Source organism: Coptis chinensis, chromosome 5 (genome assembly GCF_015680905.1).
Source record: "Coptis chinensis isolate HL-2020 chromosome 5, ASM1568090v1, whole genome shotgun sequence".
Classification (NCBI taxonomy): domain Eukaryota; kingdom Viridiplantae; phylum Streptophyta; class Magnoliopsida; order Ranunculales; family Ranunculaceae; genus Coptis; species Coptis chinensis.
In genome coordinates this window covers 87,114,299-87,137,061 of record NC_141460.1, presented here as the reverse complement: position 1 = coordinate 87,137,061, position 22,763 = coordinate 87,114,299, and the positions used below count along the sequence as shown (strand labels likewise).

Here is a 22,763-nt window from a genome sequence, read left to right as displayed (position 1 = left end):
TGGTGGGAGGCAAGGACCAAAATTTCAATATCGGTTAATATATCGGTGTACCCAAAACCGATATATATCGGATATATCGGATATTTTTTTGGTGACCAAATCAAAGTTTCTAAAATATCGGATATCTCACCGATATATCTCGATATCTCACCGATATATCTTGGATATTTCAGATATTTCGGAAATTTCAATATTAAGTTATTAACAATTGGTCAAAAAGTCAACTGATATATATCGATTATCTCGAAATATCGATTATATGGTGTATAAACTTTCATATCGGAAATTCGATATATCAATATTCGGTGGATATATATCGAAATATCGATCGGTGTATTTACCAAGATATTTATCGAATATCTCGGCGATATTTTGGGCCATGGTGGGAGGTACCAGACGAAATCTACTATAGGTTTGCTTGAGTGTGCACTGGTGATGTAGGAGGCTAGCACTCCTTACTCTCCAACACTGTACAGTTCTTTTCTTTTTTGTTTTTCTCATTAATGAATTTCAATCCTACTTAGCAAAAAACAAATAAAAGTATGTGTGTTATCAGGCAAGTGATTAAGGGTTACTATCATGTTGGTTACAACGATTGTAATGTTATCAGGCACAGTAGTGCTGACCATGAGCAATCATCATAATCAAATTTCTATTCGAACAATCTTCTGTGAAGGTCAGTGAATAAAAGTACAACAATTAAACTTTTGAAGTATTCTTCAAGATACATCTGTTACACAAAAAAGAAGTAATGGTGATAAAGCCAACTGATTAGATGTGTTATAGTACTCCATCCTTCATCGATCGCGTTTACTTAACCTCTTACGTGGAAGTGATTGTACAAAGTAGCTTTAGTAAGAGCAGAAACGTTAAGTCTTTAGTCCCACACCAGTCAGAGACGCCCGTGTACGAAGTATTTAAACCCTTCTGTGGAAGTGATAGTCACGACCTTACTTGAACAGGATCTGTTCTATAGGGAAGTACCTCTGTTTCCTTGAGTAATCAAGAGACGGTAACCAAAGCTTGGTAGATGAAACAGGACCGGGCGACCAGAGCGTGATTAATGGCTGGTGATCCTGATGGGCTCACTTTGCTATAGAGGATCGTTCTCAGCAGCCTTCGGGCTTCTGGGGTGGTCGTGCGGTTGTCTGACAAGCCTTCAACCCTTTTTTAAACACATGTTCGGGCTTCTGGGGTGGTCGTGCGGTTGTCTGACAAGCCTTCAACCCTTTTTTAAACACATGTTTGGAAAGGAGTGTGTACCAACAAATCTGAGTCTCGAAGCAGCAATACTTGCTGTTCAGTAGCTTGTAATTTAGTCCGGTAGCTTTAGTAAGAGTTGAAACGTTAGTTTTTAGCCCCATATATATAAGAGAAACCCTTGTGGGAAGTATTTAAACGCTTCTGTGGAAATGATGGGCACGAACTATACTTGGACAGGATCTGTTTTAAAAGCATGTACCTATGTTTGCCTCGACAATTGGATGATATAACTGTAAACTAAATGCACAACCAAGTAGCCTAATCATACTTCCCGGCCTTTCCCGCCTATAAAAGAAGAAAGATCTGGAATGCAATTATCCAATCTCTATGAAGGAGGACCAAATTGCTTGGAACTATCGAAATAGAATTGACAATAATTGGTTTACAGTAGGCAAAATCCTTGTAATGATATGTGCCACAATCCCAAGAGAGAGCATATCGGCGCTGGGGACTGTTTTTTTCAGACAGTCGTCTCTTTTCACATTATTTAGCACATACCCTAAGAGCACATCAAAAAATCCTATGTGGCACTCCTTTAGCAGCTCCTCCATTGGACTTGCTCCGAAGGCACAAATATTTTTGATTGATGCTACTGAATGAAAGCTTATAATTAGGATAGTTTTGAGAGTGTAGCAATTGTCTTCCCGTAATCTTATATGACTATGTACGGAGTTAAACACACCAGTCTGAAATCTTGCACATCAGTAATAATGTTGAAGAACAGTAGGTTGAAACTTGAACTAATCAACGCAAGTATCCATATTGATCCACAATTGCATTGCTGTAGCAAACCAATTAACTAACACCTTCATTGGGCCCGCTGGGGGTATAATGCAGACTAGAAGAACTCAAGACCATACACATGCAACAGCTACATAATAACTAATGTGTGAAATGCTATCAAAACAATGTAACTGAGAAGTAAAAGTACTGGTACTAGTTTAGGAATTTAAATTAGACGGTTTCCAATGAACCCACAATGAATGATTCTTTGAGTCTTCTAGTTCGAACTATATAAAATCCTCAGCTCAAAACAGAACTCCCAGAAAAGGACAACAGCCATATCAAAACCAAATACCAAACAAGAACATATCTAGGACACAATTTATCTCTTCTTGGACACACCAACTGTCTTTCCCCTGCGTCCAGTAGTCTTTGTATGCTGGCCACGTACGCGAAGACCCCAGTAGTGTCGAAGACCACGGTGGTTCCTGTCACATTGAAAAACAACAGTCGCTCATTAAGCATACGAATGCCATGAAATTAAGAGTAAAAATTAAACTACAACTTGAAACTAATGGGGGCAAACATCACAACAGATGGATACTCTCATATATATGAAATCATATAAACATAACTTTGGCACAAGAAAGATAAAAAGCTAGGTTTAGTGTAAAAAGAAGCTTCTACTCCAATTTGAAAACAAGGACCAACTACCAAGCATTAAGCATTACAGATGCTTCTAGCTCTCCTTTGCAGTAAATGATTTGTTCCAAAGTCTGATGAAAAAGTTAGATCAATCATCCATGGCCAGAGCGGTTATGTTAACTATCTTCTCTGTATGAGTGAAAAGGAGATTTTGCATGTCATTCTAGATTGCTTCCCAATGTTACCCTTTGGCTTTCAAGAAATGGTGATAACTAAGCAGTTGGTATTTATTTTTTTCGCCCACTGCAAAATTGAAGTTTTACGTCATTCTAGATGAATGTCAATTCTTCATTTATCGAAGCTAGAATAAAGATGATTCTAGCCAGAGTTATTTGAAGAAGTATTGATATAGGGAACTGCATTCATCTCAAAAGCACGATTTTAAAGCCAAAGAGTCAAACTCCAGTCCCATGAACTAAATTTCTCCAACCTTCCAAAAATATCACGCTACACTAAAGCTTATTCTACCAGAACAATTAATACAGGAGAAACACATTGTCGCTTCTGTAGTCAATTCAAACATTTATATGGTTAACGTGTAAAAACAATTCATATTAAGTTTTTAACCAATTTATCCAAAAATATCTCCGTATGCTCATAATGCAGATGCACAGTTCATATGTTCCGTCTTCCACATTTCAGCCAGATCAAGAACGTTTCAAGCCAGTTATTGAATGACGGTTTAGTATAGGGAACTGCATTCATCTCTAAGGCACAAATTTAAAAGCCAGAGAGTCAAACTTCAGCCCCATGGAATAAAACAGAGCAAACCTACACACTATCCAGGTGAAGAATACTCAAACAAACCTGATCTTCTTCAAGCGCTCCAAATCATCTCTGAGTTTCATGTCCAATGCATTTGAAACAACTTGGGAATACCTGCCATCCTTGTAATCCTTTTTCCTGTTCAAAAACCAGTCAGGGATCTTGAACTGACGAGGATTGGCAACAATCGTCATAATGTTCTCAAGCTCAGCAGCTGACAGTTCACCAGCCCTGCAACAAACCACATTTCTTAAAATCAAATATAAAAATTATATAAAAACAAACAACAAAGGGAAATATATATCACCTCTTGTTCATGTCAACATCAGCTTTCTTACAAGCGATGTTAGCAAGACGACGACCAATACCCTTAATAGAAGTCAAAGCAAACATGATTTTCTTTTTACCATCAACATTCGTGTTCAGAACACGAAGAATGTGCTGGAAATCTTCATTCGCAATAAGTGACTGCAACAAAAATTTAAAATTTAAAATTTAAAAAGTTAGACACGTGCTAGAAATATAGATCGATTGGGAATGAAATGATGGAAGTTTAGTTTACCATGGTTAGGAGTTTCTTCTCTGCCGGTTTGAGGTTTGTCAGATGGAGACGAAGAGAGGCGGGAGAAGGGTGTGTAGCGATTGGTTTTAAAGGAGGGGAAGGCTTGAAACCCTAGAAAAATAGACTGGGGCTTGAATGGGCTTCGAGCGTTTTAGACTCAGGCCCGCTAACTAAATAAGCAAATGATACCATCAACATCGACTGATTTTTGCTTTTATTATGCTCTTTATTATTAGCCAATTTTACTAGAATCGAGTTTAATTTAAACAAAAAGTATATAAAAAAAAAAGTGACGATTTCGTGTGAAAAATGGAAAACAGAGCATTAGGGTAATGCTATCTAAATTATTCAATCTTCTTAATGTAGTGGAGATGGTGGACTCTCGAGCAACGGATTTTCATACATAGTTTTCATTTTATATGAAGGTGTAGAGGAACCTTAAAATTTAATAAGGTCAATGATTTGCATGAGCTACTATGTTCCACACTTGCTTTTAGTGAAAGGAGAAATGTGTTTTCATACTATTAAAAGCCCATTTCCATTATGTGTTTTTCTTCATCCCATTTTTTCTCCCACAATGCCCAAGACTATGCAATTTAATTGACAAGGAAAAGCATTGTTTACCGCGGGCCCAAAATGGCCCAAATTACTCTGTATATAAAAGGGTGACAACGTTAATAATGAAGAGTGACCAGTAGCACAAGTTGTGATTTAAAGTTTGTCTGAAAAGAAACGAAGAAAATGGGAGTCCCAGCATTTTATAGATGGTTAGCTGAGCGTTACCCGCGGTCAATAACTGACGTAATCGAAGAAGAAGAAGAAATATTAGACGGTGTATTATCAGTTATCGATGTATCTAATCCTAACCCTAACAACGTCGAATTCGATCATTTCTATCTAGACATGAATGGAATTATCCATCCTTGTTTCCACCCAGAAGGAAAGGTAACAATAATAATAATAATAATAATAATTCAAATGAAAATATATTTATTATTTATTGAATTTTGCACGTGCAGCCTGCTCCAGCTACTTATGATGACGTGTTTAAGTCGATATTTGATTACATTGATCATTTGTTTTCATTGGTTCGTCCTAGAAAGCTGCTTTTCATGGCAATTGGTAAAGCTCTATCTGGTGTTCATGTTTCAACTTATTTAAACTGGATACTAATAATTGGGTCATTAAAAATGTAGATGGAGTTGCACCTAGAGCTAAAATGAATCAGCAACGCATTCGACGTTTCAGAGCAGCAAAAGATGCTGCTGAAGCTGTAAGTTGTTTTTTAATAAACATAGTTTATGTATAAAAGATTAATTTATGTATTTGTTTTAGGAAATAGAAGAAGAAAGGTTGAGGGAAAAGTTTGAGGTGGAAGGGAAAAGTTTGACACAAAAGGAGAAGCCTGAAACGTCTGATTCAAATGTTATTACGCCTGGGACACAATTCATGGCTGTGTTGTCTGTTGCGCTTCAATATTATGTACATTCTAGGTTGAACAGGATTCCCGGTTGGAAGGGAATTAAGGTTAGTGGCTGTTGTCTCTACTTTAGGATTAGAGTTGTTTCTTGTCCTTGTAGTAATTGTATCTGAACACTTTGGATTTCAGGATATTTCTCACTATCTGTTAATTTAATACATGGGATTCCATTCGGTGATTATTTGAAGGTTATTCTTTCTGATTCAAATGTTCCTGGTGAGGGTGAACACAAAATTATGTCGTATATGCGGTTGCAGCATGATCTTCCTGGTTTCAATCCAAACACACGACACTGTTTATATGGTTTGGTGAGTTTCACCCGCTGACTGTCTAATACCTTTTTAGTCCTTCGTATATATTTCTTTAATCTTACTTTGGCTCTCAAATTGGATTTATTTATCTCAGGACGCTGATTTAATTATGCTGGCTTTAGCTACCCACGAGGTTCATTTCTCCATATTAAGAGAGGTATGTTCTCTATATCAACTGGGGATATCTCACTATTTATGACTTCTTTACTAGTTATTATTGGCCTCGTGAGCTTCTCAATTGACTTGCAGGTGATTCCTTTGCCTTGGCAACTAGGTAAATGCTTTACATGTGGTCTAGTTGGTCATCTGGCAGCTGAGTGCCACAAAAAGACAGATGATGAATCCTCTGATACTGATGAGAACGAAATAGATGACACTCCAATTCACAAAAAGAATTATCAGGTTCTTGAACTGGAAAAAACGTTTTCCTGTTGTATTTCATTCTTTTTTATTTATTTTATCTTTTGTCCCCTTCATTCTGTACCATTATGTTATATGCCATTTTTTGATATTTCTAAATGTCCATTGAGCAGTTCATCAACATCTTTGTGCTGCGAGAATATTTATATTACGACTTGGAGATTTCAAACCCTCCTTTTGAGATAAACTTTGAAAGGCTAGTAGATGACTTCGTCTTCTTATGTTTTTTTGTCGGCAATGATTTCCTTCCACATATGCCAACTTTGGAAATTCGAGAGGTACATTAGCAGGTTTAGTTTCTACTTTGAATTTTTACATCAGTGTGCTTTCCTGTGTTCTTTAAAACATAACCCCATCCCTAATTATAACTAGAATTGAAAAAAATATGGATATTCTAGCACTAGTATATTGGTATCTGTATTTAATAAAAAGTCACACTAACCGTAAAATTCTATGCATGTATGGGTTTGGTAATTTGATTTATTTGGAGAGAAGAAATATAAATAAGTAGGCAAAACAACAAACAACTTTTATGCATAGCATGTTTAGATGTTAAATGTCTACTTTCTCCCGGTATTCTTAAACAATGTTTAGTTTGTTTTCTTCTTTGGATAATGATTAAGTATGAACACTGTATACCAAGAGCTTTCAAATAAATTCATGGGTCGCTAGTGAATGCATTTTGTAAAATAAAGAAGAAAAGCAAAGTACTTTTAAGAGGACAATGGAAGCAGTCTAGAATAAAACTTGTTTTAGAAAGATAACATGCATGAAAGTATGGAACGTATATAGATGTTTGCAACTCTAGATATTTTTTTGTCTAGCAATCTTGATTCTTCAAGATACTTCAGAAACTGTCTTCTACAGAATTCTTGTCCTTCATTTGATGCTAACATGGCACTTCAACTGAATAACATATAGGAAAACTTTGGGAACAAAAAATAAAATCAGATTCATTATGAAGCATGTTAACATGGCACTTCAACTGAATGCCATATAGGGGAACTTTGGGAACAAGAAATAAATAGATTCATTGTGAAGCATGACGAACTCGAGTGTGCTAAATGATAGTATAAATGCATGACAGATCTGCTTCCATTTCCTGCCTGAACATTTTTCTCTTGTATTGATTGCTCTCGAACTTGCCACTTCAGGGTGCTATAACTTTGCTGATGCATGTATATAAATGTGAGTTTGCTGCTATGGGAGGATATCTCACAGATGCTGGTGAGGTAATTTATTTAATGTGATACCTTACACCTGAAAGGGTTCTCATTTATCAGCACTTTCTTATTTTTTGGTTTATTTATCTAGTTATTTTTATCTTTTAATGGTTGTTTACTCGTTTCCCTAATCCTTTTAACCTCCTACTCACTACCGTCCAACTTTTTTGGATGTCAATCTGCTTCGACCTCTGCCCAATTTATATATTATGCCTACCTAAGAAGTTGAAAGTTCAATTATGAAGACATATACCCTTTGCTTCTTTTGTGAGGTGGGGCGGGTGTACTACATTTAGTATGAATGGGTGTTGTATTGCTCACACAATAGCAGTGAAGTTAATAATTTACAGCAGTTTCTACTTGGGAGGGCTGGGGTGTATGGATAATTAGCTACTTGCTGATCATTCATATGTAATCTTCTTGATGTAATTTCCGAGGTATATCAACTAGAGGTGGTGCACTGTTTGTCTCACGTGCTTAACGCCCACCGTCATCAAATTACTAAGTTTTTTTTCCCCAATAATAATAAACTTCAAATGACAGTTAATGTAATTGATAACATTGTTTTTTAAATAATAAATATTATAGGTGACACTATTATCAGGTTTTCAAATCAGTGTGATATGTTCTCTACGATTTTGTCCGTGTTAAATATAACTGGTTTCAGAAACATCTTTTACATAAGCCTTACACTCAATAACTTTTGTTACACTTTAGAACCGAGAAAAAAAACAGAAAAACTGGATGTAAAAAAGGTCGCAACAATAAATTGAGTGTTCATTTGTTTAGGTAATAACTTATTTGATTAGTAGTGGGCCCCAATATACATATATTAGTATATGACACTAAAAGAAGGGAATAAAAAAGGGAGAAATACGGATGCTTTGTATTCAGTTGGAGAACTGCACGTATGACACTGTTGCTCCCCTATAGTCTTTACTTAGTAGTGAGATGAATACCTTTTGTTTTTATTTTAGAAAGAAAGCCGTTAGTTACAATCATAGTTTGGGATTTCAAAATTGCCGGAATTCCGACGCCCTAAAAACCAGAATTTGAATTCTTATTCCGATCATATTTCAGAATTGTAAGTTTCGTCCCTATATTATTATTTCGATACCGTTTCATTTTTTGCAAAAATCGAAATACTTGATGGAATTCTGAGATTCTGTGTGAAACCACAAACATTGGTTACAAGTCAGTAATATGGTTAGAAAAGGTTTCTACATCTTTTTCACTTTTTGTAATCAAACAGTTTTTACTTTTTAGTGTATAACAAATCCCAAAACACAGAGAATACTATTAGTTATTAGCACGGTGGATTATTGAGCTTTGTAACTTTGTAAATGTTTTATTATACACAGACCAGAGTCAGATATGTATTCTACTATTCTTTCCTTGTTCTAAAGGTGGTTTCTTCTTCTTTAAGTTTGTCAAACTGAAATCTATGCACTTAAGTGCAAGCGTGTCTTAGTGTCAGGTATTTCATATGTTCAGGTCTTACTTGGAAGGGTAGAACATTTTGTACAAGCAGCTGCGGTATTTGAAGATCAAATTTTCCAGAAACGTAGTCGCATAGAACAGGTGATTGACTCCCCCCCCCCCCCTCCTCATAATATGTGATTAGTTTATTGGCCCATGGCTTCTGGTTGTCTGTATGACATATCTTGATCTATTATGTTTATTTTTTTATCACCACTCTTGTTGGTAGTCATTGTTATGGTCATCGAGCATTCAAATTCTAGCTGCAGCCAAATCTTTCTTCAAAATTGCATTTTCATTTCTTTCTTACCCATTGTCCCAATACATGTTCCTTTTGGTCTTTTTAAAGGATCCCCCCCCCCCTAAATTTTTGCAAAGTTCCCTTCGACAGAGATCAACAAATGCATAGGACATGACATAGTTTTTCATTTATAACGACGGCCCTATAGTGAGCCATGTGACAGCGTCATTCGCCCTGGCGGCTTTCTATTTTTTATTTTTCAATGCTAAGTTTATCTGGGGGAGTTGTGAGTAGAAGAGGAAGATACATTTGGTGACGCGATAGTTTATATCTCACAAAGGAGGAATGAGGACTTGGATGCAAATATTTGAAAGCCCTGAATGAAGCTCTTATACCCAAGTGGTTGTGGAGGTATGGAGAAGATAGGGATCAATGCTTGCTAAGTGGTGTCAAGCTAAAGTTGGGATGACCAATGCACTGGGATACTGGATAGGTATTAGCATCCAGGATCTGAGCTCCCCTTTTTACGTTTGAAGTGATATATTGAGAATAACAGTCTTTGTTAAATAAAGTATTCCTGAGACATGCTGTTATGCTTCATATACATGTCATGAAAGCACACACATAATGTTTGTGTATATAATGATGTAATTATCATGTCTAATTGCTAAAAATTTAGAAATAAAAGAAAATGTTTCTTCACATGCTTCTACCATTAGGTGTAAATGAATTAATGGGAAGAGTTTAGAGTTTTCAAACATAGGATATAGGGAATGTTATATGCACATTATTCTTATTTTTTATTTTTCCTTCTCTTCTTTGATTTTTTTTGTGTGGCACTACTCATAAAATCTGTTTGCGTTTACACTGTCTATATTTTCAGGCACAAGCTAGCAATGACAATGCAGCTATGAAATTGATGCGCTTACACTGTCTATATTTTCAGGCACAAGCTAGCAATGACAATGTAGCTATGAAATTGATAAATGAGAACTCTGAAGAGCCTCAAATACAACTTCAAGACAAGGTTCATTTGTTTCAATTATAACCGCAAGATTTTCAACGTATTTAGCAGATTGAATAGGTTACGCTGGATGTGATGCAGTTAATCTCATTGGCATACAAAATAAACATTATATACTTGAGTTATATAATATACACATGTAACATAATCCTATACAGAGAGCAATCCATTTGTATTTGTGTAACAATCATTTCTTATAGATAATCAGACTTTCCCTTATCAAACATCGTTTTGTGGTGGTTTTATAGAAATAATATGGTTTTCTCTATTTTATTATTATTAGTATTATCTTTCACTTTACCATTCAATTTTTTCTTTTAAAATATATATGGATATGATGTTGTTCTAGTTGGAGGTGTAAATTGATTCTGGGCAGTTCTAAGAATATTCACATGATATCTGTACTTTGATTACTAAAATTTCTAGTATATACACTTTTTCATTCTTAAAAGCTGGTACTTCTAGTTACCTTGTACTTTTTAATTACTTGTGTATAGTTGTCAGTGTCCTACCAAAATTGTTGTTACATACATGCTAGCTCATCAAGGAATATTTGTTTTATAGTTGCTTGACTAGAAATGTTTTATTTTGCTCTTCCTCAGGTTAAGCTAGGGGAACCTGGATACAAAGAAAGGTACTATGTGGAGAAATTTGGCGTATCAAACCTTGAGGAGATTGATGATGTCAAGAAAGATGTTGTGAGTTTTCTTCCATCTTGTTTTTTTGGATCTGTAAAAAAGTTAATTGTCCCTTGGGCTTATCGATGTTTTAATCCCAATATTGTCTCTATTGACCTTTTGTACTCATATCTTATAAAGGGTATGAGTGTATGACTAAAGGAGGTGTGATGAAATATACAGAGTGACCCCAGACCACCACAGATAAAGTGTGTCACGAAACTAGTGGAAGGGATACTATGTAAAGTGGCTGAAAGACGCCCACAGACCTGATACACAAGGTGCTTTTGCATGTACCCAACACATGAAGATGAAAAAAATACAAGATGTTGTGCCATCGTGACTTAATATCTTTATTGATCGTCTCATTTTTTTATATATATAACGACTTTTTTCTTCAAATTTAAACATGTCTTTATGTAAGATTATAGTATATTGTCATATGAAATCATGAATCAAGTGGCAACTTGATGGGGAACAAGGTGTAGATTGAGAAGAAAAGAGATTTGAAGATCTCAATTAGAGAAGAATACACGAAAGAAGATTAAGAATTAGACTAACAAGAAATTAAGAACAAAGAAGATGAAGATGAAGAATTATAGGACAAGGAAAATAAGGTTTTGAGATTATTGATAATTGATTTGATATTGAATAATTGAATACATAAACAAACTACACTGACCTCTTTATATAGATAAGCCATACTTGATGACCTTGATGACCAAGAGACTCAGACTTCTAATTCTAACTAAACCCACAATAGAAAATACTAATAATTCAAATTCCTAAATAACAATTCCAATTCCAATTCCAAAACTATAGCCTTATTATCCTACATCACTTGTGTAGGTATCAAAGTATGTGGAGGGTCTATGCTGGGTCATGCGTTATTATTATCAAGGTGTTTGCTCTTGGCAATGGTCAGTTCATTATGCCAGTAATAGAAAGTTTATTTCTAACTACTTCTGCTTGTTTTTGTTTTATTCTGGTTTTAACTTTGTTATGCAGATGTTATAAACAGTCAATAACAGTGGTCGGATTTTGGGTTACAATCAGAGGGTTCAAGTTGCATTGTGTTGTGACCCAAACATTGATCACATGAATAATCCTTCCCAGTCATTTTTTTTTCATTAAAACCGGGTCGAACTCATCCTTAAAACTGGCTTACAAGGAAAGGGTGCCCAAGTGTGTATACAAAACACATACCAAAGGTGCCCAGGTGATGTGGGATTATTAACACTCCCCTTTGGTATCAAGGGCCTGTAAGGCTAGACGTACAAATCCGACCCATCCCTGTGGTACACCCGCTCTAATAGCATGATAAAACCATGGATAGAAATCACCCTTTAAAACTAGAGAGATTTTTCAAGTGTGCATACAGAACACATCGCAAAGGGACCCAGGCGCTGTGGGACTATTAACACTTCAGTGGATATTTGGATGAAAATGTCCTGTCATGCAATGCCAAACATACTAGCTAAAAAGCTATTTGTGTTTTATTGTATTTCCGAAGTGAGACAAACCTTTACTGGCTTACAACTTGCTACCCAATTGTACTGCTAATATGTGGCCCGTAAGTTGGAGTTCTTTTATTTTCTTTTTCACCCTTGCCTATATTATCTGAACTAATTTTTTCTGTTTGAATTAGGTTTTACCCGTATCATTATGCTCCTTTTGCTTCTGATCTTAAGGGTTTGACTGATCTTGAAATTACATTTTTCCTGGGAGAGCCATTTAAACCCTTCGATCAGTTGATGGGAACCTTACCAGCTTCCAGGTGGACATTTTTTACTCATATTGAAGCATGTGTTTGGGTAGTGTAGTATTTTTCTTTCTACAAAAGTAGTACAATAATTGAATTTCTGTTACTTCGTAGTTCAAATGCTTTACCTGAGCACTACAGGTCATTGATGGTAGATCCGTCATCTCCGTTGAGCTCTTTCTACCCTGCAGGTAAATAGTTCACTGTTAAAAATTGGTACATTTCCACAACATTTTTACCATCTTCAAGACTAGCTTAGTTTCTTTTTGTGGACAGATTTTGAGATTGACATGAATGGTAAGCGCTTTGCATGGCAGGTAAATTCATACCTTCTATCACCGAGATATTTTCCATGTTGTGTATGCAAACTAATGTTTGAGAAAATTTTAACATATCTTGTATGGGATCAGGGTGTTGCTAAATTGCCATTCATCAATGAGGGGTTACTCTTGGCTGAAACAAAGAAGCTTGAGGGCACTTTAACTGTATGATTCCTTTCCTTCATCTTTGGTCTGGTCTGCACTGTATCTGAGTACAATCAATAAAGTTTTAAAACAGTTAAACTCACTTCTCACAGGTATCATGGAACATACTAACATGTAATGTATTATGAAGTCCTGTGGAAATATCTGAAAATATCAGTGCATTTTGGGATTTGTAAAACCACTAAATAAAATGAAAACTTGTTGTTCTACCCCCTCATCCTAATTTTCGTCTTTCACACCTTCCCAAGTGTATACTTTGACTTTGCTATACGTGTTTTTTTTTAATTTTTTCATATTCAAATTTTCTGAAGTATCCTGATCTGTCATGAACAAGGATACAGTATATGTTGAATTGCAAATAACCAACTTGTTGCACTGGGATCAACTGGTCTAAAATGTCACGTAGAGTTTATATTTTATGATCTGAAGGTATAATTTGTAAGAAGTACCTTATTGGACCTACTTGCCAGAAGATTTGGTAATTCTATGAACACTTGATCTATGTGCTTTAAAAGTGCCTCAAGATCATGAAACCAAATGGTGTTTGGTTTGTCGTCGCCAAAAGTATTTTGCCTTTGGTGAATTGTTTTTCAATTTCCATGAATAACAGTTCTCTGAAAAACATACACGAGTAATATGCCTTTATTCTCTTTGGAAACCATGATTGCTAGCTATGCTTATGTCAACATGATAATTTGAAAACATCGTCATATACTAGGGACCCTGAACCCTAGGAAGAGGTATTTAAGTTTAAATTCACATACTCTATCGGCTGTGACATCTGTTCCCAATCATAACTGCTTCCAGAGATCTGGCCATAACTTTTTATTTGTTCTTACTCAATGTGTCCAGATCATTATGCAACATTGGCATTTCTGATTATATAACACAAAGACACTTCTTTCTGGTGGCTTTAAATGCTAAACCATGACCTAGTCCTTTTTGAAATGTACAGGAAGAAGAACGAGCTCGAAATAGTGTGATGTTTGATATGTTGTATGTCCATAAAAATCATCCTCTGGCCGGGCAGATCTCCTTGTTGTACACATCTTACTACCAATTACCTGTAGTGGAAAGACTTCCTTTGGATATTGACACAAATTCTAGGTTGGTTTGTGACTTGGTGTTGACTAATCTTGATATGTATTATCAATATATAGTACAATGGCTTTTGTTGTTGCAGTGATGGAATGAACGGCTATCTCTGGTTAAGTGAGAGAAATGGATACATACAGGCATTTCCTTCTCCAATTAAAGGGTTGAGAGATATTGAGAATAACCATGTCTTGTAAGTTAGACCACATCCTAAAAACTTTTCTACTTTTTCCTTTTTAATAATGTCTTCTCTATTTATCTTAGTTTAAGCTTTGTGCTTTTCTCTCTGCAGAAATGCTTCTTACCTAAATCCTCATTCCCATCCACACATCCCAGAACCTCCCAAAGGAGTAACTATGCCTGAAAAGGTTTGTTGGAATCATTAACTCTGGCTTCATAAGAAAGAACAATTTGACTCTCCTTACCCACATCGGTGAGAGATGCATATAAATCCCCCAACAATAGACTTTTTTTTTGGAGGATCATCCTTATGGTGACGAGGTCAGTCTTTAGAAGAAATTAACTTCAAATCATACTTGAATATCTGCAATTTTTCAAAAAAAATATTTTGTCAAAAGAGAAACAAAATTGTTCTGTTTGTTTAGTAGCAGAGTTAAAAGCTCTTACTATTTTGTTTGTATCATTCCGGGTAGTTCATACCTTTATGGAAGGAAATAGGGCAGCTGATTACTTGTCAAAGGTTTATGACTATCCTGCTGAGGATGTGGTGACTAGATTCAAAACTAGATTCCATTGTTAGGGAGGATAAAGAAGGAACTTTGTATCAGAGAGTTATCTGATTTTTAATAAAGGTTTGGGTCCCCTTAACCCCTAGCTTCTTTGAAAAAAACAAAAAAAAAAAGAGAGAGGGAGATTGGAGTCTTCCTCATCAGGATTTTCTTTGGCATAGAATATTTGAGAGAGGTGTGTATGCATGTGCTTGCAGTGTTGAGACATGAGCTTCTTCCGTGCATTATGTCTCAAACCACAACTTATAAGCCTGGACTGCATGCTGCATAGCTCATGACTATCTTTGTTCGAAAAGCAAAATACAACAATGATTTCCTATCGATTTTGGTTTTAAATTTAATTTATTTCCTTCATGTTCAATAACAGGTTTTACGTCGTATTGACATTAAACCCTTCCCTATGTTGTGGCATGAAGACAACAGCAGCCGACGACAACAAGCTAGAGGGAGGTAAGAAAGCATCATACTATGAACCATATAGACTTCTCAGCATCCATATGTTGAAATGGGGTTGGATATGTTTCTTGGGCTGCCAGGTAGTTGCATTTGACAAAAATATAGTAGCCCCCCAACCGGTAACTTGCTTCTTGCACGTAACTGGGGAAGCCACATTCTTAATACCATTTAGAGCATCAAATCCTTTTGAGTTGATTATGACAATGAGAAACAGGATTCATGGTATGAGCCTTATGAGTGGAGGGAGTGATTATAAAAGGAATTTGAGGAATACCTGTTTGTTGGCAATTCCTACATCAAGCCAAACTTATGGCCATTATTCAAGGAAATTGTTTCAACTTGCACTCACATAGTACTACATACGTGTATATATGCTAGGAGTTGAACACCAATCTAGACTACAGGTGCAGTTGAATTCTATACCTTTGACATGTGATTCATGTTCTCAGCCAAAATGCATGTATGAGGGCAGTGCGAGTTCTATATACATACTATAACACATAGGGACAGATACTCTGACTGGATCAAAATATCAAATGTCTTAGAAAATTCAATATCTATAATAACTTTTGATTATTGTATTGCCGAGAGCCAATTTTATGAAATTAACTAGGTTTTGTTTTCCTCTGTTTGTTTTTCAGGCCTCAAGTACAAGGCGCAATATCTGGCACTCTTTTGGCAGAATCTGCTCATAGATTGCTCAAGAACATGATCTCGGTTAACTGCAACACCTCGGGATTGTTAAATCACCCACCTTACAGCCATGTCGTGAGCAACAAGACCAGACCTGCAGGACCTCCAGGATATGAGAGAGGATTCATGGAGGACACGAGTTTTCACCACGGGCATCACAACCACCCCAGAAGTATTACTTGTAGCGCTTCAGAATCCCCATTTTTAAACGAAAGGCAAACCGGTAGACAGGATTCTGGCGTGCAGAATACGGTGCCAATCAGAGATAGTTTCCAAGATGGAAACAGAATACAGAAGAGAGTACCACACCAAGAATATTCTCACAATTTACAGACCGGGATGTCTAACCTGACAATCAGAGATAGTTTCCAAGATGGAAACAGAATACAGAAGAGAGTACCACACCAAGAATATTCTCACAATTTACAGACCGGGATGTCCAACATGCCAAGCAGAGATGGTTTCCAACCACAGAGTCATATGCTGCCAAGGATCAGTGATGTATACCCGTTAAACACAAGCCAACAACCCATTCATCATATGGGCCAGCCATCTAAGTCGCCAACCATTTGGACTAATAGACCCAACGGCAGAACGCATTTCAGACAACAAAAGACTACAATGGTCTACAAACGTAAAGCGCAAGCATCGCAGGATCCCTCAAGTTCTGCTCATAAGGAATAACTGCTTATTTATGTTGCCTCAACTTTGAAAGAGTGATGAGTAGTTGGGTTGGCAGTGTACCGTGGATACTTTTTCTTAAAAATGAAAGGGTTAATTAGTATTTCAAAGGCTAATCAATATTGTATGATAGAAAATATTGAACTACGCTGATTCTCTTTTGTATGAAAAAAATTTGAATTGGATGGTAATCTACGCTGATTATGTGAAGTCCCTTTGAATTGTTTGAATTGCTTTAACTTATCACAAATTATGGTCCGGCCTGGGCTATTAAATCGTTGAGTACTCGTTGCTTAGCCGACCCAACTAACAATTTAATCCCCAATCACAATCGGGATAAAAACTCTCCGAGTACTCGGCTGATTAGCCGAATAATTGTGTTCAATATTTCAACTATTTCAATGTTATACATTGAACTCGACATTTCGCCGATTTGACCAACCCTCGATTCTGTAAAGTTCTACACTTTAATCATATTTATTTTAGTTGATTGAGTGTTTTAATTGTTTATTGATTGATTAGGTTCTTAATTGGCTTCATTATATTGGTATTTCAAAGTTAAATATATTTAATAATTATTTGTAAAAAAATATAGTGTTATGAAAAATCCTCTTAATCCTGATTAATCCCCAACCGATTACACCTACTCGCTCTTCAAACGAGTAGCGACTGAGTAGCGATTTAACTGCACATCCCAGCACGGACAGTACCAGTATGGACAGATTTTTAAACCAGCCCAGTCTGAGATCCTCACCTTGGGAGGCAGTCCACATTGACAAAGTTGAAGCATCGGAATTCATAACAATGTTGATTGACAGAATAATTTATCCAAGAACTGACTGTTTGATGTAGTGAAATATGAAATCATGGAAAAATTCCACTTAACATGGTTTGGTAATCATGATTGAAATTCACAAATAGAAATGCGTCTCACTCTTCTTAACCAGAAAATAATCTCCTTTGGATAAAAAATAACCAAAGTATTACTTTGACAGCTGGTAATATGGCTGTAATAATATGAGTAGAACATACAGACGAGAAGTAATCTGCATTACTAATTACATGTGTCAATCCATGGCAAATACTACTTCAAAGAGATGATACCTATCCACGATTATATTGCTGCAATAATCTCTTCATGATGTATGCATATAAAATACAGTCAAAGTTTGGAATAAGAAATCAGGAGCACTAAATTAAAGATTTAACTAATCACGGATCATTACATATATTACAATCTCACTACTGAAAGTTCTTCATATGTTGAAAGGCGTTTGTGAGTATTTTTTATTTATCAACGTGCAGATTAGCTCATTGGACATAATCAACCTGGCCAAAAGATGCTGCAAACCATGAGCATTACAAAAAGCTAAAGCCGTCTCCCTTAGGAGAACACAAGAGTAACAAAGTCGAACATTGGTGTTTACCTCAATGATTTCACAACAACGGTTTCAGGTGTTGCACACAAAAATCAGGTACGAGATAGAACTCCTTTAGAACTGTTTGCACCATACACCAATGGTTAGAAGGTTTCCAATCAGTCATACATGAAATTGAAATGCAAGCACAGATAAAAAAAACAGTGATAATCGTGGAGTTCAATTTCTAATTATCTAGTGTTGCACACAAAAATCAGGTACGAGACAGAACTCCTTTAGAACTGTTTGCACCATACACCAATGGTTAGAAGGTTTCCAATCAGTCACACATGAAATTGAAATGCAAGCACAGAAAAAAAAAACAGTGATAATCGTGGAGTTCAATTTCTAATTATCTACTCATGTCCCTCCTTACAGCTAGATACCACTGGAAACTGTAGAAAACAATCCTGTCATAAAAAAACTTGGTTAAGCTTATTTTACCAAAAGAAGATGCCCCTCTGCTAAGGTGCTAAAGTAGTTTGGTTTCACACTAATGACCTCAGATCGAATCTAGCCAAAAGCCATCAACCCGTAACCCACTTATAGAGCCAAAACCAAAAGTTCAAACATGTGAAAAATGAGTTTGGTCGTCGAGATTGAGGAGCTTATATAATTTTGAAGAAGCTAGCACATCCCAAGCCTTCTAAACTTCTTATTACTTATTAATCAATCTTCAATCTACAGAATTTTAACATACAGATTCTTATAGAAATAATATGCAGGAGGTTACAAGGTATCAAAGATAATGTACACAGACCTTGGTACAGTCCCTCGACGGCGCAAGTCATACTCGGTTGCTTGTCGAAGAGCTCTGGCAAAAGCCTTAAATGTTGCTTCAATAATATGGTGTGAGTTCTTCCCAGCAAGCTGCTTCCACCAAAGAATAAAATAAAATAATGGATTAGCAGATGCAAGAATAGTATGAAAACATTCACTTATTCTGGAAAAATCTAATGAACACAAAAAATCCTTCCTATATTGATATCCGTTTAACCTAACGTTACAAATCTCCGTTGTTAGTAAACTTGTGATACTAGAGGATGTTTACTTCCACTCGGACAACATATACTAAGCATATCTTTGATGGAAACTTCATTCAAATGTAGCATCTGTTAAATATATATGAAGATAGCATGGAGTTTTCACATCATAGATAGAAATTATTATACCTCTACACTATAGAATTGATCAAAGAATTCAAGAATCTGAAGTATTCACCTGTCGGATGTGAAGTGTCATCCCAGAAGTGTTCACCAATGACTGAAAAAAGTGCTCCACCAGCTAAAGATAACAGTTTGATGTAACCATTGGATCAAAATTTTCAGTAACAAAGGTTCATCAACAATGAAAGGTAAGAGAACTAAAGTCATAAAGACTGCAGGTCCGAAGGTCCTATTCAAGAAGTGAGTAATCTGAGGCTTTACAGGGCATAGCTACAGTTCAAGAATAAACGAACAACAAAATACTTTCCAGCTGGTATGTGTGGTTAAGTCTAGGCATTTGTTAGCATAGGCCTCAATTTCAATATCCACTCACCTATCTCAAAAATAAAAAAAAAAAAAAAAGGAAACAAAGGGGATGGAGAAGGAGAAGATCATTCTATACCCCCATGGGCTGCCTATTTAGACCTTTACATAATTATCCTTTTACAAAGGCAAAAAATATTTTTGTTATCAGAGAGGAATTTAAAATTGCAAAGAGGAAAACAGCACAATGTGAAGAACCTACCTGGGTGTCATATGTCCCAACTCTTTCCGTGGGGATGCACAAATCATAACCTAAATGAGGTCGACCAGATAAATCCTGACCCATGAATAATTTCAAACATTAAAACCTTCAAATGATAAACAAATATACACAAAACACAAAAGTGTATCATTCTATCAGATAATATAAAAATATATATATACATCATAGACAGAAGAATATCATTACTGAAGTTGGTTTTAGGAATTTACCAGTACAACATGTACAAGAGCTTCATCAAGAGGAGCTGAAAAGTCTCCAAATCTATTTATCCCTTTCCTATCTCCAAGTGCCTGTAACAATGCCTACAACAACAAGAAGTAACCCAACACTCCCTAAGGCCAAATCACAAAAACACGAAAAAACAAATCTATAACCAATAAATCTTTACCGTTCCAATAGCAAGCGCAACATCTTCATTAGTATGATGGTCATCAATATGAATATCCCCAGTAGCCTTTACATGCACATCAAATAGTCCATGCGATGCAAGTTGCTAATTTAAACACACCCAAACTTACATTACACATTCACCAAACACCATAAACTCAATACCAAACACTTAAATAAATATAAATACTTACATCAAGCATATGATCAAGAAAAGGTATACAAGTAGTACAATTTGATATTCCAGACCCATCCAAATTAATCTTTACTTCCACATTAGTCTCCTTTGTCACTCTCTTCATTTCTCCAATTCTTTCATCTACAAATACCAAATAAAAATTACCCAGTAAGTAAAACATATTAAAAAGTGATAAAGATAATTTTTTTTTTCTTTTTAACTTACTTGTAAATGAAGAAGGAGACCCGTTTTCTGTAGAACATGAGATTTTTGGGTCCATTTTTTTCAATTTTTGTTGATTGGGAAAAAGGGTTACCCTATTTAACTTGGGTTTTGAGGATTGAGCTGAAAAATGTGTTTTTTTTAGTAGACCAGATGTTGACGTTGATGATGATAATGGAATGGTGAGCTCCATTTTTGAGTCTGTGTCTCAAAATCAGTTTTTCATAATGAAATTGATTAGAGAAACTAATTGTTGAAATATCGGTAAATGTACTAAATATCGGTAAATTGGAAATCATGGAGTTGTCTATTTTTAAGAGAAAACTAATAAACAAGAAAAACGAATTAAAATGGAGTCCGAATTTGGGCAGCCACTCCACCAATCAGAAGCTAAAGTCTTATGGACAGCAAACAGTTACCTGTCCACAAACTTATTCTGATTAAAATGAGGTGGCAACTAAAATAGTGTTATTCTAGAGGATAGCCAGTTTTAAAAGATACTATATAAATATGTGTTTTAGGAAAGGTTTTGATTTCATTGAGAAAGAAAAATAATAAGATGGCCAACAGATCTAGTGTGCTGTTTGTTCTATGCATTGTTCTGTTTGCGACTATTTCTAATCAAGCCCACGGTGAATTGCACAAACAAAATTTTTGCCGTACAAATTGTTGTAACCGGTGTGAAAGGGACCAACAAAATTTCTTTAGAAGAACTGCTTGCGTAACTTCTTGCTTCCCATGGTGTCTGATACCAAGCAATTATGTAAGTAATATTTAATTTTCGAGAAAAAATCTTATATTGAAAACTAAAAGAAAAATAAATCTCTTTCACCGCGACATCCCAACAAATGCCTTGTCAATTTAGTACATACAAAAAAATGTCGTAGTAGAAACAATAAAACTCTAGGAATTACTTTAGAAAGTTGAGACCATTTACGCCTATATGTTTAGTTGTGATTTGCTATAGGTTTGTTATGCATGTAAAGTTTTAAACCATATGGATTGAACAAATCGAAATTGACATTTTCTTGTGTGCAGTTAAGAAGAGAAAATCAGTATTTGAATATGAAGACGGATGGTAATTTGGGATCCCAGGAAATGACTAACCATTTCACAGAGGTTGCAGTTGCACCATCACCATCCAATCTTGGCTTCTCTTTACCACGAAAAATTAATCCATCCAATGATTTTGACACGATTCCTTTGAAAATTAAAAAGAATGCTTGATCAACAATATTTTACTCGTCTTATAGAACCACCAACATTGTTGTAACTCGCTATGATTTGTACTATGTAGTGAAATGAAGTGTTACATTAAATTTACATCCAGAGAAATGTATAAATTTTATTTCAGAGTAATATTGGTGCTAAGGTGGTGGTTTGTTTTTTCGAGTTTCAGCGTTCAAAGGGGCTGAAGTGTAAGTCTTCAATGTTAAGTGTGCCCAAAATTGTCTATTTTGGGGTGAAACAATACGTTTACGCCGATAATTTTTGGTCCTATACTCCTATAGATTTGAAAAAACTGTGCCCGCCTAGAAAGTTGGCATCATATGTAGACCAACAATGAGATTACTTTTAAGTTACAACAATTTGTTACCAACCAAATTGTCCTTCCAAAGGAGAGACAGTTGCACAAAGTGCGCATACAAACGTACGACTTCAAGGACATAATTAATTCATTGAGTCATTCTCTTTCCCATTGGAGCTAGTCTGGTGTTTCTTAAAGGCATTGGTCTCTTTGCTACTATAGCTCAACCCAATGAAGCAACAATTCCAATTCCACCGAACTGCCAGTTAGCATGTAAAAACAAGTGTTGGCTGGGGAACGCATAATGGCTCGAAAGTTTGGGCTGCCACACTAAGTGTGGTGCCTCTTGTTTCCTCCCACAAAATCAAGTAAACTATCTTTAGCCCCTCGTAAATTTGACAACAAATAAGCATAAGAAAATTAGAGCTGTCCTTGAAGCTAGCAATGTGGCTTCAGGAAGGATTGAAAATTTGAAGCCATGGAA

General features: G+C 35.8%; 3 protein-coding genes and 1 non-coding gene across 7 annotated transcripts; 2 read left to right on the top strand and 2 right to left on the bottom strand.

Annotated features, from left to right (window-relative positions):
• Nucleotides 1-944: 944 nt before the first annotated feature.
• LOC147499715 (small nucleolar RNA U3) lies at nucleotides 945-1,158 on the top strand. Its single transcript, XR_015197280.1, has one exon. It is a non-coding gene; the product is annotated as a small nucleolar RNA U3 (small nucleolar RNA).
• A 1,020-nt stretch (nucleotides 1,159-2,178) lies between these two features.
• On the bottom strand, nucleotides 2,179-4,486 carry LOC147499714 (small ribosomal subunit protein uS13z/uS13y/uS13x). Its single transcript, XM_086561506.1, has 4 exons — nucleotides 4,019-4,486; nucleotides 3,764-3,924; nucleotides 3,499-3,687; nucleotides 2,179-2,474 (listed from the first exon to the last, which is right to left on the bottom strand). The coding sequence occupies exons 1-4, from the start codon at nucleotides 4,019-4,021 to the stop codon at nucleotides 2,369-2,371; spliced, it is 459 nt and encodes a 152-aa protein (XP_086417632.1). The 5' UTR covers nucleotides 4,022-4,486; the 3' UTR covers nucleotides 2,179-2,368.
• A 212-nt stretch (nucleotides 4,487-4,698) lies between these two features.
• On the top strand, nucleotides 4,699-17,004 carry LOC147499713 (5'-3' exoribonuclease 4-like). 2 transcript variants are annotated; one of them, XM_086561504.1, is made up of 22 exons: nucleotides 4,699-4,963; nucleotides 5,038-5,140; nucleotides 5,215-5,291; nucleotides 5,354-5,545; nucleotides 5,687-5,806; nucleotides 5,904-5,966; nucleotides 6,059-6,211; nucleotides 6,343-6,507; nucleotides 7,384-7,461; nucleotides 8,947-9,033; nucleotides 10,119-10,199; nucleotides 10,799-10,894; nucleotides 11,723-11,793; nucleotides 12,522-12,650; nucleotides 12,750-12,826; nucleotides 12,912-12,952; nucleotides 13,046-13,120; nucleotides 14,076-14,227; nucleotides 14,304-14,408; nucleotides 14,508-14,583; nucleotides 15,332-15,414; nucleotides 16,062-17,004. In XM_086561504.1, exons 1-22 carry the CDS (start codon nucleotides 4,760-4,762, stop codon nucleotides 16,795-16,797), a joined length of 2,964 nt encoding a protein of 987 aa, XP_086417630.1. In that variant the 5' UTR covers nucleotides 4,699-4,759; the 3' UTR covers nucleotides 16,798-17,004. The 2 variants fall into 2 exon arrangements, with proteins under 2 accessions (XP_086417630.1, XP_086417629.1); XM_086561503.1 differs by having other exon boundaries at nucleotides 10,056-10,199.
• Nucleotides 17,005-17,882: 878 nt separating this feature from the next.
• Nucleotides 17,883-21,007, bottom strand: IGPD (imidazoleglycerol-phosphate dehydratase). Of its 3 annotated transcripts, none has more exons than XM_086561500.1 (9): nucleotides 20,755-21,003; nucleotides 20,546-20,670; nucleotides 20,353-20,457; nucleotides 20,174-20,266; nucleotides 19,944-20,018; nucleotides 19,434-19,496; nucleotides 18,973-19,082; nucleotides 18,222-18,293; nucleotides 17,883-18,123 (listed from the first exon to the last, which is right to left on the bottom strand). In XM_086561500.1, the coding sequence occupies exons 1-8, from the start codon at nucleotides 20,942-20,944 to the stop codon at nucleotides 18,266-18,268; spliced, it is 789 nt and encodes a 262-aa protein (XP_086417626.1). In that variant the 5' UTR covers nucleotides 20,945-21,003; the 3' UTR covers nucleotides 17,883-18,123; nucleotides 18,222-18,265. The 3 variants fall into 3 exon arrangements, with proteins under 3 accessions (XP_086417626.1, XP_086417628.1, XP_086417627.1); XM_086561502.1 differs by having other exon boundaries at nucleotides 17,883-18,137; nucleotides 20,755-20,990; XM_086561501.1 differs by lacking the exons at nucleotides 17,883-18,123; nucleotides 18,222-18,293 and adding an exon at nucleotides 18,412-18,454 and having other exon boundaries at nucleotides 20,755-21,007.
• Between the last annotated feature and the right edge of the window lie 1,756 nt (nucleotides 21,008-22,763).

Excerpts from the sequence above, each read along its gene's own strand:
- LOC147499713 (XM_086561503.1), top strand. The coding sequence starts at position 4,760 with ATGGGAGTCCCAGCATTTTATAGATGGTTAGCTGAGCGTTACCCGCGG. Across the intron at positions 5,546-5,686 it reads CCGGTTGGAAGGGAATTAAG|GTTATTCTTTCTGATTCAAA; the intron begins GTTAGTGGCTGT and ends GATTATTTGAAG. Across the intron at positions 6,508-7,383 it reads CAACTTTGGAAATTCGAGAG|GGTGCTATAACTTTGCTGAT; the intron begins GTACATTAGCAG and ends TTGCCACTTCAG.
- LOC147499714 (XM_086561506.1), bottom strand. Across the intron at positions 3,688-3,763 it reads GATGTTGACATGAACAAGAG|GGCTGGTGAACTGTCAGCTG; the intron begins GTGATATATATT and ends GGTTTGTTGCAG. Across the intron at positions 2,475-3,498 it reads GAGCGCTTGAAGAAGATCAG|GAACCACCGTGGTCTTCGAC; the intron begins GTTTGTTTGAGT and ends TCAATGTGACAG.
- IGPD (XM_086561501.1), bottom strand. The coding sequence starts at position 20,944 with ATGGAGCTCACCATTCCATTATCATCATCAACGTCAACATCTGGTCTA. Across the intron at positions 20,671-20,754 it reads GTCTCCTTCTTCATTTACAA|ATGAAAGAATTGGAGAAATG; the intron begins GTAAGTTAAAAA and ends TGGTATTTGTAG. Across the intron at positions 20,019-20,173 it reads CTCTTGTACATGTTGTACTG|GATTTATCTGGTCGACCTCA; the intron begins GTAAATTCCTAA and ends TTCATGGGTCAG.